Genomic DNA, 15478 nt, shown 5'->3' on the forward strand with positions numbered 1-15478 from the left:
TTTACATTCTTACCAAATAGCAGAAATGTTGTAAATAACACACAAAAATATCGTATTATTGTATGACAGTTTTATCAACGCATGTACAAAGCAGAGTTTGTTTTAATAAATACCCATTTTATTATTTAAAAACATAAACAAACTTTTCAGCCCAAAGAGGTACATATTGGTTGCATTGTAAATGCAAACTGTTAAACAAAACAAAACAAACAAAAAAGTTAATCAGAAGGAACTGTTAAAAAGGTATTTAAAAAAAGGCTTTGAAAACATCCAGTATAATAGAACAATTTGTATTTAAATTGTCATTTTTCTTCTCTGTATCCCCACATGTTGGTGTTCCTTGTTCTAATTATCCTTTTTTTTTGTGCTGAATTATAATTATGCAATTAAAAAAAAGAAAAAATCGTTTCGCGGAAATGAGTCGGTCGGACTTCTACGGAGCCCCTAAAGGGACATGGTGAAGGGAAAAAAAATATGAGATGGAGGAAAAATTATTTGTCAGTGCTTTTGCGTTCTCGCACAAATGTTTTGCGTTCCCCTGCAAAAACGTTTGCGTTCCGCCGAGAAACTTTGCACTCGCTCGCAAAGAGCTCAAAACCTCCCATCGCTAAAGTGAAAACGACAAACGCCTGCTAATAAAGAAAGAAAAAAGAAACCGTCTGTTTTTCAACCAATCAGTTTGGCCGAACGTCACGTTACGTAATTAATATTCATGAGCCAAGCCTTCGCAGTAGTAGGATTTGTAAATCCGTTTGGTGGACTGTGGGGTGTTGTACTGCCGTTTTTTTACCAGCAGTGGACAGCAGCAAGCAGCAACAGTCTCTCCAGAGGTGGATGTGGATGTGTGGGATTGAATCAGGGCGAACTGGGCAGCCACTGTCATAGAGAACCGCACAGAACTAATACAATAGCGAAACATGGCTACTGAGACGATATCAGCCTGCACAGGATCCAGCTTACTGCAGCCAATAAGCGAGATAACCAACCTTCCGTTAGATCAGGTACATTTCTGTTATTTCTATTTTATGAAATGAATACTGGAGGCACAAAACCCCTCAATACAGCAGCTTTCATTGGCATCCAGGTCCTTCTACAAATCCTTTACAGGCTGTGCACGAAAACATTTGGTAAGGACAATGAAACCGTTGCATTTTTAATATTTCCTCTCGAAATTCATGACGTCTGACTGAGCAATCGCATATTTCCGTCGGATTGAGTTGATGGTGTGCTCGTGAAATGTGTCATTTGCGGTGATGAAATGGATGATGAACTAACGTTACTCGAGGATTTGAAAATGTGGAATTTAATTAATATACAACCTAGATGAATGTAGGCATACATAAGATACAGGGTAGGAAAAAACACTAGTCTGTGTGTCGGCACTTTTAAGGAAACGTCATGATGTTGCTACCCAAGGCAGTCTTTTTAAAGATGTTTCTTTGTGGCTATCATCTCTGTTCAGGGCCATATATACTCACAATTTTGGGCTTGGCCCTTTTTTTTTTAAATGTATATCTACACAAACATATACACTCAAAAAAAAAAAAGGCTAAACACTAAGCTTTTAATTGTTTTAACAACAAATTATTGGTCAGGAAATTAGCAAACTTTAAGCGAATTCACTATTTAAAAAGCCATTGCTGTTTCAGAAAAGCAGTTTTTGGTATAATATGTGAAGTCGTGTGTGTGGGGTGATGCTTCTCCAGAGCGATGTCTTTAAAAAAATCTGGTGAGAAATATAATAATAAATGCATCTCTGCCACAGTGAAGCATGGAGGAAGAGGTGGCATTGCATTGTGTGGGGAGGCTTTTTAGCTGCTGGTATTGGTAAGCTACTTCACTGTGAAAAATCATTTAATGCATTGGAGTACTGGATAATATTGCAGTATGGCTTGCTTCCCACAAAAGAAAAAATGTTATCTAAAGAGGAATGATCAAGGTGTTATTTTTCAACAAGACAATGCTTCTGCCCGAATTGCAAAGAGAAACAAGTAGTGGTTTGAGAACAAGTCCATGAGGTTCTGATGTGTTGGCCTGGTCAAAGTCCACATTTGAGACCTATAGTGAATATCTGGTCTCTCATTAAACTCAAATGAACTGGGAGACATTTTTCAACTACTCATGAACTGCTTGAAGCCATTAACATTGAGTGGAACAACACTGACTCTTCTTCCTGTAAAAAGCTGTCTGCAAGTTGGGGAAAGCTATTCCATGCTAAGTTCCTTTGTGCAGTTCTTGCTAATTTCCTGACCAGTAATATGTAATTAAAATGGTTAAAACTCTTAAAGACCACTAAATAGTTTGCCATTTTTTGGCTTGGTTCTTCTTCCTTTTTTTTTTGCCCAGGGATGTGTTTATGAAATGCTGCTCTAGATAGCCAAAAGTCTTGTCTAATTATGCAGCTCACTAGCTTTTGAAACCACTATGGTTTCATATGCATGTACCAGAAAGAATTGCAGCTTGGGTAAAAGTCGTGTTTTGAATCTGTTTTTTTCTAAAAGACATGACAAACAAACTAGAATAACTAGTGAAATCACATTTCATGGTCATGTCTTTTTCTCCCAGGACATATTGGAGCAATTTAAGTGTTAGACATTCTATGCATTGATAAATATATCAAATAATAATAATTATCTTTAATAAGGACAGGAAAATCAATTAGGCCTACGTAACAAGCATTTACACCTTAAATGGTCTACCTTTATTGCTTTGTAAATTAGCCTGTACCAGTAGATGCCACACAAAAAAAAAAGTAAAATAAAAAAATACATGACCTAAGGTCAAGGACAAATGCTTGCTATGGAGGGTATGTCATATTATGAAGATATGTGTTGATGGTGCTAATTATCTTTTCACTAAAATGTATGACAACGGTAACATGTTAAATGGGGCTTTTTGTTTAAAAGCATTTCAGCCGTGAGGAAATCATTTTTACTTAATTGAAACCAAATCCCATAGATTTACTGAATTATGTGATATCTAAACATAAATCTAAATATGATATCTAGATCTTTGTAAAAAGCTGTCCTTCATAATTGAACGTGGTGGTGATTGTGTGGATTGTTCAGACGCTGATACTGTGAAAACATGAAACCAAACTCCAGAATGGGCAAGAGTAGTGATTTATTACATTATAGGCTACAGTTTGATATCTGTATATAGGCTGCTATATTGATTTAGTACAGACAGTTGGACCTTAGTATTTGATATTTGAAGATATGACGTTGTCTTTGCTCATATTTTTGTAGCAAACAAAAGGCATACACTACCGGTCAAAAGTTTGGAGTTGGGTGAAATTTTTCAAATGTTTTTTATGCTCACCAAAGCTGCATTTATTTGATCAATACAGTCAAAACAGCCATATTGGGATGTATTATTACAATTTAAAGTAACATAACTTATATATTTAATATATTTAAATTTATTCCTGTGATGGCAAAGCTGAATTTTCAGCATCATTACTCCAGTCTTCAGTGTCACATAATCCTTCAGAAATCATTCTATGCTGATTTGGTGATCAATAAACATTTCTTATTATGAACAGTATTGAAAACAGTTGTCACCCTGACCCCAATCTTTTTGAATGGTAGTGTAGACACTTTAGATGTAGGTTTGGTTGAAAAGTTAAAGCTACAATATGTAATTTTGTTTTCGCCGCTAGGGATCACTAACCTCTGACAATAAGGCGTCGGTTGATGACGCATAAGCGGAATTATGGAATTATCCGTTAGAGGTCGACCGATTCATCGGTCGGCCGATTAATCGGCCGATTTTTTGCTTTTTTTACATAATCGGCATCGGCCAATATCCAAGTGTATCAAGCCGATTATTAGGCGGGCGCATCTGTGGACAGCCTAGTGTTGTTGTTGTGGAACACGTGTTCGACGCACGCTGCGCCTAGAGTCATTTTCCAGCAGAGTGAGCAGAGCTCATCCAGTGCCTAAGGAAGGAGCTAAGTTCCTTGGAGAAAACTCCTTTATATTTAATTAAAAACTTTTGATATGTTACTGCCAACTTCGAGAAAAAACATGAATAGGCGACATGACGTTCGGCTACTTTGAAATTGATAGCGTAGTTGAGATTGCATTATCACAGCAGAAGGGTTGCTATCATGTTACAATAAGTAAGCAAGAATTTACAGACAGTGAATCTGAGACTTTTATTTGTTCTGTTTGTGTGTCTTATATTTGAGAGGGTTGTCACTCAATGCAGAGAAATAAGTCATAAAAAAAAGAGACCAACTATAGGTTAGTGAAGGACTGGCTTTGCTTTGCTAGCCGTCGCTAGGGTTGGGTATACAGACAGACCCGGTGCTAATACGGCACTGGTGCCTTAACGACCGGACCGAATATCAACGCGGATTTCTGTGCTTCATTTCGGTGCTACTGTTATGCCTGTGCTTCTCTTGGATGCTCTGAAAACGGACGTTAGAATAACAGAAACATCGCTTCGCTGCACGTGACGCTAGTCAGCAGCTAACTTTAGCATTCCGTTAGCAAGTAGCTGGATTAAACACGGTTAAAATGCTGGCCAAACAGTGTAAAGTGTGACTGTATTTCACTGTAGACTAGGGGTGGAACGGTACATGTATTCGTATTGAACCGAATCGGTACAGGCTTCACGGTTCGGTGTATAAATTTCCACGGAGAATACACGCTATAAAAATAAATAAAACTCGTGTGCAAAGTAATGCGGAACTACTGTTAGATACGCGGGTTCTTTAGGGACACCTAATCTGTAGCCCCGCCTTAGCTCAGGCTGCAATGTAAAGATTGCAATGCTGGGATATGTTGTGTGTGTGTGTGAGAGAGAGAGAGAGAGAGAGATAGGCGCGGGCGCGATCGAAATGTCGCGTGTGTTTAAAGTCGCAAAGTGTTTACTTATATTTGTGTGTGCGCGCGCGTGTGTGTGAGGCGCGATCGAACAGTGGAAACATAAAAACATACTCCGTCATTTTGTTTATCAGGACATCATTCAAACTGCAAAGTGTTTAAGTTACTGTTAATTAAAATGTTAAGGAAAACAAATATATTAATCTGAAATGTAGCAAATTAATGTTCAATTCATTCAGGTACAATTACCAAACATATCTCAAGGTCTTTTTGTCTTTTGTACAAGTGCAGATTGGTAAAGTGTTCAATAAATGTTTTTGTTGAGAAATTTTGTCTATCTTAAGTAATTATTTGTGTTACATTTTATCTTTCAAATAGAGGTTAAAAACAAGCGCATAATCGGCCAAATATCGGCCAAAATAAATCGGCAGCATTTATCGGCCATCGGCCGACCCGGATTTCAAAAGATCGGCATCGGCATCGGCCTGAAAAAAACCATATCGGTCGACCTCTATTATCCGTCATGCTGATGGATCTAATAATGTTTATGGATGAGTGAATACATTGATGTTTTTAACATGTGGTATGAAGCAGGGCGCGATTGCTAATGAGAGACGGATATCAGCGCCACACGCGAGTCCCTCGGATATAAAGGAATAAGGACATTTCATTCTACCGAAATACTCGCAAGTGCAGAATTACTTCTCACACAGGTTAGTTTATTAGACGAATGAAACTTGTGAGGTAATGCAGCGCTGTTTCACTTGGTCTACACTATCACACTAAACAGCATTTGAGTGTGTTGAAAGTTATAATGTTATTCTATGTGTTTGTCTGTATGAGACTAGCAGTAAGCTAGATCAACATTAGAATAACATACTGATCATATTCTAACATTTCATCATGTTGAGCTATATAACATTGATTAGTTTGATGTACATTTGCTCACCTGTCTAATAAAGTACATGCAAGACTGGCGTCTCTGTCAAGTCGAAGTTTGTCACGAAGCTCTCGGCATCTCGAAAACGCCACGCTGATATTGATCCTCGTTTTAGTTCTCCTTTTGTCCCAACGTCTGCTTGCCATGGTCCATAATGTTTGAACGAAACAACAACAGCGTTAGACGTAACGCAGTTGTCCACGTCTGTCGCCATGGTTACTATGGGAGTACGAGCGGAAACCAGGGAAAAAGCGGATATTACGTCATTGACAGGCGACAAGTGAACAGGGACGAGCCATTATTTAAAATTGGAATTTCTCTGAAAATAAAAATCTTTGGGAACTTTTGGGATATTGTAAGCACACAACTGCAGGAAATTATATCACACTGTGCTTTTTGGATATTTTATTACTTCCATATTGTATCTTTAACTCCTCTAAGGTGTCTTGTTGATGGAGAATATCTCCGAAGTGAGAACAGCCTGTAATGTGAGCAGAAATCGGCTAGCGTTGCACTACCACTGCCAGACACTGGACTCCTGTTACACTTGGGCCTAAAAGAGAGAAAGTCTCTAATGCCTTTTGCCTCTTGTGCAGTTTATGTTTGGTATGAATCAGACAGTTTTCCTCTGCAACAGAATGTCTAATTCTGTTCTGTTTTGTACACATTAGCTGCATTTCATCAGTCTTGTTGTCAGGTCACAGCAGGTCAGCAACATCAGTGTTTTAACGTCCGCATGAAGAACATGCCATTTCACAGCCGTGGGTCAACAGGTCAAAGCCTAAATACTTTTTTTTTTTAAATCCTCAGAATTTTGTGATCTTTGACTTTAGAATTCACCATGCCTTTATTATTATTATTATTGACTCATCCAGGAGTATATATTTGTTTGACCAGTTCCAGTTTTTTTCCAATAAAAATTATTTACATTTTTTTATGTAATAATAGTAAGTATATTATGGGGTTGCACATTATATCAGTGGTCATATCTGTATATCGGTCGATAAATGTGACTTGTTTATATTGTTAGTGGTATCAGTCTGAAGTTATTTTAACAGAATGCTCATAGGATAGGACCCACATTTTTTACTTCATCCTACTTTTTGTTAAACATCAATAAAAATGAAATTTGAAGCATGTAGACTTTTTTTTTTTTTTGGTCAGTTTCTTTATTTTTTGATACATTTGTGAAATATATGCTATATTTATAAATAAACTTTTATTAAAGAAAGTTGGCCTACTTTTGTTAAAATCTGTTTTAAAATTATGCAGTTTTCCACTAGATAAACGCAAAAATCTGGACCTTTAAGATGATCGTTTGCTTTTTTGTTTTGTTTTGTAATAAGTCTCACAAAATGTAGATTGATATCTAAAATCAGCTTATATATTGGATATTCAAAATATTATATCGGCCAAAATTCACAAATTGGTAAATACATAGTGTTTTCAGTGATCAATTAAATTATAACTTATTTAAAAAATGTGTATTTAACCCAGATAGTTTATAATTTTACATATTTGCCAATATTTATTATCAAAAATAATATCAAAATGATTGGTATCGTCCAAAAAGTCCATCTCAGATGTATTCCTGACGTATTCAATAATCAATTCAATTGTAAAATTTTAAAATATTGATTTTATTTTAACCACAATTGTATGCCATTTATTAATTATTTGACATGGCATTAAAAAAATGATTGGTATCTGACACAATTTGCATATTGGTGCACCCGTGGTGTATTCAATGATCAAGGATCACAATGCATGTTAACATTTTATGCTCTGCTTAACCATTTGACTGGGAGAGGTTTCGTTTTCTTGAGCTGAATGAACGGGTGAAGTCGAAGGCGGTGTTCTTATCAAACAATGCAACAATACCTGACTTTTGCTTAACAAAGACCCCTATGCCTCATTAATGCAAATGACACCTCTGTGTGTGTGTGTGTGTGTGTGTGTGTGTGTGTGTGTGTGTGTGTGTGTGTGTGTGTGTGTGTGTGTTATTGTGTGTGGCTCTAAATTCATTAGTCAGCTGTTGTGCACTACCTGATCTGTGGTGCCTTTGCCTGTTTGATTGAGTTCAGGGCTTACGGTGATAAATCATATGAAGTGCTGATCTCAGAGCATTTGCTCAACATGTGGATCTATATAGCAACTAACAACTTAAAGGGATAGTTTACAAAAAAACATTTTTTTACTCATAATTTACTCACCTATAGATTCGTTTTTTGTTGTTATTGTCATTTTTGGGTTAACTATCCCTTTAAATAAAACTGGTAGTCTTGAGTTGGATTTAATTTTTAACTTCTGAAAGTCTGAACTCTGACAAGACTCTTTGGGACACGCCTGTGGGACAAAAAAGACAATCTTTTGGTCTCCCACAGGACGAGGAAGCCTCTGTGCTCTTTGCTAATTACTCGAGGGGGAGAACATTATTCCCATGGGTGTCCTGATGGAAACAATGCGGAGTCCAATAATTGATTTAAATCAGTGAGCTGATTTAGAGGCAGATTTGATGTTTTTGAGGAAACAATAATTTACACTCAAGTAATCAAACTCATTCTGGATGTTTAGGCTGTTCGGTGAGTCATGTGTTTCTTTGGATCCTAAATTGCCATGGTGCTCATTTGATTTGGAAAACGCTTGATCATTTGTCTCCATTGAGTAATGTGGAGCAGTGGGCTCTCTGTAGGCCGAGTATCTCACAAGAAGATGCAGATTAATTTAGCAGGTCTCCCGGGCATAAGAATCCTAGTGTGAAAGTGCTTTTTAGAGACTGCGGTTTACCCGGTTACTCAGCATTTTCACTCATGTGCTGGAGGAAAACAAATCCTTACTCACGTTGCCACATTGCTATTTTCTGGATTACATAACAAATGCGGGGCCATCCAAGAATTATGTGTGCAACCAAAGGTTGGCCTGAGAAATGCAAGAGACACTAAAAAACACCTCTAATAGGCTACCCTTTAAAAAGTCAAAACCATTTAATCCAAATAATAACATACATTTATAGAGACTGATTATAAAGGTCTTTTTTTGTGCAAAGTTACATATTTATATCATTATTTAATAACGCTCGCTCATTTAAAGTTCATTTTAATAATATTTATTATTGTGTATTTTATTGATTTGGTGGATGACTAGTCAACCATTGTGACCCATCCATAATTGTTTCATCTTTTAGTCCTTTAATGTTGAAGCATTTTGCAATTGTTGCAAAAAAAAAATGGTTAGCTATAAAATGCCGTTTTATCTCAAAGCGAGAAGTATTGAAGTATTTTGTAAAATGTTGTTTCATGAAATGTATTTCTCTGAAAGTTTTATGGCCAATCCTGTCATGGAGAGCTCTGCAAATTCCTGCTAAATGTAATAATAAGATCATCTGATCTATAACTGATGCTAAGTGCAAGCAAGGATAAGTGATATCCATTTCACTCCAATTCCAGTCCATTTTCAGACCAACTTTTGCCTTTTGTATACTAACCTCATTCGACCTTCATATCCCTGATGCGTTGTTTTGGAAGCTCTTGGAATGGTCCATCTCCTCCAGATTTCACCGTAGCTTCAAGGACTTATTGTTATGTAATGGTTATCCTTACCTGCTCAGTTGACAGGAGCATGAGTGCACCATGTGCATTAGCTGCACCAATAAATAATTGAGTATCTAATGCACTGTTTGGAGGGAGCACTTATTTCTCAAGAGCGATTTAATCATCGGATAACTTCTCGCCATGTAATTCCAATGCCATAGCCAAGGTCAGGTGTTTGATCAGGGAGATTAATGGGTTAAGTTTTGTAGAGCTCACCCCTGCCACAGATGGTTCTTGCTTAGATGTTGTTATGATGGACCTTCGTGGATATGGAGCTGGTTTGAGAGGAAGTTTCAAGAGGGAAAATATCCATTATTCTGCCCAAAGTGTCCATGTAGAATAAAACAAATACATTTGGGGTTCAGTTGAGAGATATGAAACATGATACTTTGCTTTGATCTCCATAGAAGTGCTTGGTGTGGAAAGCAAATCAATCATCCAAATCGTGTGGCTTTTGACAGCTGAAAAGACTGATGACTGAAGCGGGCAGCTTTCATTCTGTACCTCAGTGTCCTTTTTTATTTTTAGGAGGACTGTGTCCTAGCAACAGGCTTCTCGAGAATTGCCACAAAAAGCCGACGCACTTAATGCTGAAGTGTGTCATTTCTGCACCTCTAGTGACACTAAATGGAACTGCTAAATAGTGGTTGTTTTTAAACAGATTTTCCCAAATACTTTTGGTAATGGTAGGCCAAGCATATGCTCCCAAACTAAGGCATAAATGGCCTTAATTGAAGCATTAGTTATTCATGATCATAATCAACATTGATTTCTTAATGTTTTTTCTCATCATACAGGACATATGTGACCCTGGACCACACTTTTTTTAATTTTTATTATTGAGATTTATACATGATCTGAAAGCTGAATAAATAAACTTTCCATTGATCTATGGTTTGTTAGGATAGGACAATATTTGGCCGAGACACAACTATTTGGAAATCTGGAATCTGAGGGTCAGAGGGTGCAAAAAAATCCCAAAATTGAGAAAATCACCTTTAAAGTTGTCAAATTATGTTCGCGATTTTGCTGCATCCACTCACAAAAATATATTTGTTATATATTTACGGTAGAAAATTTACAAAATATCTTCATGGAACATGATCTTTACTTAATATCCTAATGATTTTTGCCATAAAAGAAAAATCGATAATTTTGACCCATACAATGTATTGTTGGCTAATGGCTATTGCCCACAAATATACCCGTGCGACTTGTGACTGGTTTTGTGATCCAGGGTCACATATATAACACATAAATACGTCATGATATGTGAAGTTTGGCTGAATGTAGTTTCCCGCTGTTGGCGCATACTAGCCATCATCTTGCCATCGCTTCTTTTCTTTGTTTTAAATACAATGTGTATCTATTTCGGGTCCTGATTAGGAGACAACAAGCACATGAAGCTTTGTGCCGTGCTGCTTGTATTTATCAAGCAGTAAAAACGCACCTTCCGCGCCCAAAACAAGGGCAAGGCATCTGTGGATGAGAGTCAGATGCAAGGATTGCTGGAACAACATTGTCCTGCAGCACTTCACACACACTAAGTGGGGTGAGAATTTTAGAATGACACTATAGCTGCGTCCCAATTCAGAGGCTGCATCCTTCGAAGGCTGATTGCGTCACAGCGGCCAGACGAAGGCTGTCTCGATTCGAATGCGTCCTTCGTTTCCTGTGCAATGAAGGATACAACCGATGAATCCTTCGCGGCTCTTGCCTACCCCAGTGTTTATTGCGCTCCAGTGACACCAGGATTTTTTTGAGAGAAATTGAACGCATCGTTGGGTTTCAGCTTACTCAAATATCTAATGATACAAATGCAAAAATAAGAAACCTTTAAGCTGTTCAAATGTTGACTTTTATTTTATAAAAGTTTATAATATATAGTTTATAGGCTACTCTTTTAATATATACAGAAATGGACCACGGTGAACATATTTAGACCATTTTTGAACCCTGTTTTTTTTTTATATAAGAGTTTAATATAACTTATTAAAAAAAGTCCAGTACAAACGTTACTGTCACTCATCAACGGCAGTTGTCACAGTTGCTAGGCGACAAGAACAATCCTCTGTAGGGTGTAGGCTAGACCATCCCATTTAACAAAGATCGGTCCGACCTTGGAAGGATGCAGCCTCTGAATCGGGACGCACCTTATATTCAACAACTACATCTTATTCCGTGCATAATTACGTCATTACGCCATTTCTACGTCATTGCACATGCAATGTCTTATAGAGCTGATTAGAAAAGGTTTAAACCACCCCTTACAATCCGAATTAAATTACAATCGAATTTGGCCACTTCATTCTGTTTGACATGGTTAGCTACATGTGACTTTTTATTCCGGCTGTACTACTAGAATGATTATAAACGGGTTATTAGGGTCCATGTAAATGCAGCTATAGTGTGTTACAAGCCCACAGTCAGACACCCACTGTCCTGTTTTTCTAAACTCTAATTTTACAAGTCAAAGTTGGGAGGGAGGAATATTTTCTTAGGCCTGGCCTTTCCATCCTGCACTTATTTTTTCTACAAAACTATTATATAACTTTCAATGTATAACTTGTATGCACAGTAATTTTATACATTTGCTACTTTGTTTTTGTTGACAGATATTGTCTCTGTTTTTGTAGCGCAACTGTGAACTTGTGTTGAGTCAGCATGAAATTAATATTGACCCTATTTACTTAATCACTACATCCCTCTGGACTTATTTCATTCTTCGTTGCATGTTTTTTTCCAAGGTTGACTGTCACAAATAACAAAAAAAACTGAACTTGGAAAAGACTTAATGGCTGATGTCAAGTACTTTTGACATCCCTTATTCTTTTATTCTTTCTCTGTATTCAGTCCATTTGGTTTGTTCTGACAATGGACTCTTTTCACACAGTGTGATGATGCATTTCCACAGTTATTAACATTGTAAATCTAAAGTGGTTTTATATTTTCATTATATATGAATAACACCATACTTTGTTATATTACCTTGTACATTACAGAAAACTAGTTAGCTTAACTCGACTCGTCAGCAGCTGATGGATTGACATGTTTCTCTCTTCTGACCAATGTAATCAATCACTATACCCCCCCTTCATAGAAACGCTATTTTGGATTTTTTTTTTTTTTTTTTTTTTTTTTCTCTCTTGCTATTGAAGCAAATGGGATTGCAAACATTTTGTTGTAGTTTCAGTTCGCCACTATAGACGTTTACCCAACTGTTAAACAGCGTCCACTTCTGAGAACCCCGGAAATGTGAAAAGGCTCCATTGGCGCATTTAGCATCTCAGCGGTGACATTCACCTGATGAAGTGAGAAGGCCTTTTTTTTTTTTTTTTTTTTTACTTTCTCTGCATCAGCTGAACTTGATGAATCTTCAGGATATTTCCAGCCGAGCCCAAGAACAGTTGTCTTGCCCTCTGAGTCTCACACACAGAAAGAAATCGGATTTATCTGCTGCTTATCAGAATCTGTTGGTTTGGCAAATTCTCTGATATAGCCAGTTTCAGCATGAGCTCTGGGTTGATGGGTTCGTCTGCACTGACACAGGAGACAAGGCACCAGGTAACCTGGACATAAAGGAGACTAGGAATGTAATGAGATACATCAAGGATCATTAATTAAAGAAGATAGTGAGAGACAGAAAGAAAGAGAGGTCCAACATTTCTGCCCAGCTTGCCTCATAACAGCAACACGTCAACATGGAGCACAGCCTCAGACTCAGAGCTGCTGAGTTATTGATGGAGGTGAGCAGGTTCAGGGCTGTTATTTGAGTTCCTCATGTCACTTGTATATTGTATAATATGCTCTTCTGCCGTATTTCAGCATAATTTCAAGCCAAGAGCAACTATATTAAGAAAGGTCAGATGAGAATGAGTATTGACTATAGCGATGTACAATATGTAGGTTATATGTAGATCTATATTTGCATTTCATAATTTTTTTTCTTTGGACAAGTTATCCAAATGTCTTACCTTATATTATAGTGCTAGCATACCTAAATTCACATAAGCATCAAAATATTGATTTGACATTGACAAAAAACTATAGTTCTCATTATGAGAAATCACAATGGAGTTTCCAGTAATTCCCTTATGTTCTAGCGCAGACAATTACTCCTTAGCGTTTATTATTGAATTAAATCTCCCCAATTTATAAGTTTAAAGCCCCCCCTGTGGTGAAAATCAAGTTTTTAATGTTGTTTATATGTCTATGTGGTGTTTTTGAATATGATTTAAGACAAACCATGTGCAAATTCATAAGTCCTCCTTAAAACTACAGTGAACCAAAGACAGTCTTAAAATCGCTGGTGTTTCTGACGTCACAAACTACCTTGAAACCAATCATGTCAACGAGTGGATCTCTGAGCTGGTGTGAGTGAGTGGAGGCGGGGCTAATTTGCATATTCATAGAACCGTGTATACTAAATGAGGAAAGGGTGTAGAGTTACATTCAAGCTATTTTAAGGCATGAGTCAAAAGGAAAAAATATTTAAATATGTCGTTTTGATGATCAACAATGAGTTTTAAGGGATGAAATTATTGACTACAGGGGGACTTTAATAGTTTCACTAAAAGTGCTTTTATCTGGCAAAATGATAAAGCAATAATTACACAGAAATGGGCTTATTAGTAGGTTTTGTCATGCTGAATCATGTCAAAAATTCCAAAGTTTAAATATTCATCTGCTTTAAATGGGTGCTTTAAAGGCCTGTCGAGTTTAGTAACTTGGTTTGTTTTTCCAGTTTTTCCCCCGCCGCTTTCATTTACAGCTGGCTATTAAGGGAGAGCTTGTGAATGAGCCTTTTTAATGCTCTTCTGTAAAAATGTTTACTCGGGGCCCCTCTCGTCTCTCGTTGGCTGCCCTTAACATCAAGAGGGCATGAGAGCATACTTTATAATCTGTATTGATATATTGAGTTAGTGTCATTTTTCATGGCACCTTTTCTCTAAGTCTGAATCTAAGCAGGATGTGCCCTCGGTTTACTCGGTGCTGAGAACCTAAACACTGTGGTAAAATGTTAAATCCCTAATGGGAGCATATCACAATCTGCTGCTGTAAAGTGAAATGTTAAGCTTTCTTTTGGAATCACAGGAATTATTAATATGATTTGTGTGAAGGTGCTGATGTCAAATATTAAGCCTGCAGTTTATCTATTTATTTTGTATTTTTTTCAAATGTGCACTACAATTCAGAAGCTTGGAGTTGGTAAGATTTTTAATGTTTTTGTAAGCCACTTACTTTTCTTTGATTAAAAATACAGTTAAAATAATATTTTATAAAATAATTATTTTCTACTTTAATAAATGTCAAAATTAAATTTATTCCTGTAATGTCAAAGCTGAATGTTCAGCATCAATAGTCACATGATTATTCAGAAATCATTCTAATATGCTGATTTGCTGCTCTAGAAACATTTATTTATTTATTATCAATGTTGAACACAGTTGTGCTGCTTGATATTTTGGTGGGATTTTCAGTAATATTTAGTGTAACATTTAAGAAGATGATATTGTAAGGCCATTTTTGTGGCACATTTACACATTTTAACCATTTAGCTGTGTGATTTACTGCAGGTTTTGTGTGTGCTTCATGTTTGTTGCAAGTGTGACAGATGGACAGATGGAACTGAGCAACAGGAAGTCTGCAAAGAAAGCAACAGAAGCTGGCAAACGAGTCTCTGTCAAAACTGATTGATGGTCCTTCATCTGTCATGGATTATGTATGTTGTGTCTAAAACATTATGTGATCTATCCATAATTATGTTGTAACCGCACCGCATGCATGGATTGTGTGGTTCATAATGGACAGTTTTTTGCTGTCAGTGTAAAATGCCTCTAAAAAAATGTCATGACTTGAAAGTAATAAAACTAATTCAAAGGCATATTCTTTGAAATCAGATGTTGTAATATCCAAGCTCAGGTAATTTCGATGACTTGTGGTGGCTCACTTATAGTTTTGCTGTGCTGCCTGCATTTAAGCATGCTTTCTTGTTTAGAAGTACAGATTACTTGGCGCTTGAGATTTCTTTTGACATTTTTACAATTACAGCACTAGTGCGGTGTACAAGTTACAGCATGCTGCCAAGAATCTCCCATAATCCCCTTGGTTTGGTC

General features: G+C 36.9%; 1 protein-coding gene across 4 annotated transcripts in view; it reads left to right on the forward strand.

Annotated features, from left to right (window-relative positions):
• The first annotated feature begins 741 nt into the window (after positions 1–741).
• The window catches only part of mboat2b (membrane bound O-acyltransferase domain containing 2b), a 35787-nt gene continuing 21050 nt past the window's right edge, over positions 742–15478 (forward strand). Inside the window, exons 1-2 of one of the 4 annotated variants that reach the window (XM_082147496.1) lie at positions 742–1001; positions 14969–15084. In XM_082147496.1, coding sequence (XP_082003622.1) covers positions 15076–15084 — 9 coding nt within the window. In that variant the 5' untranslated portion in view covers positions 742–1001; positions 14969–15075. Of the gene's footprint in view, positions 1002–12477; positions 13109–14959; positions 15085–15478 lie in introns of those variants that run through there. The other 3 variants (XM_082147495.1, XM_082147494.1, XM_082147497.1) reach the window with 3 other exon arrangements.

The sequence above is a fragment of the Leuciscus leuciscus genome (genome assembly GCF_965113295.1).
Source record: "Leuciscus leuciscus genome assembly, chromosome: 19".
NCBI lineage: Eukaryota > Metazoa > Chordata > Actinopteri > Cypriniformes > Leuciscidae > Leuciscus > Leuciscus leuciscus.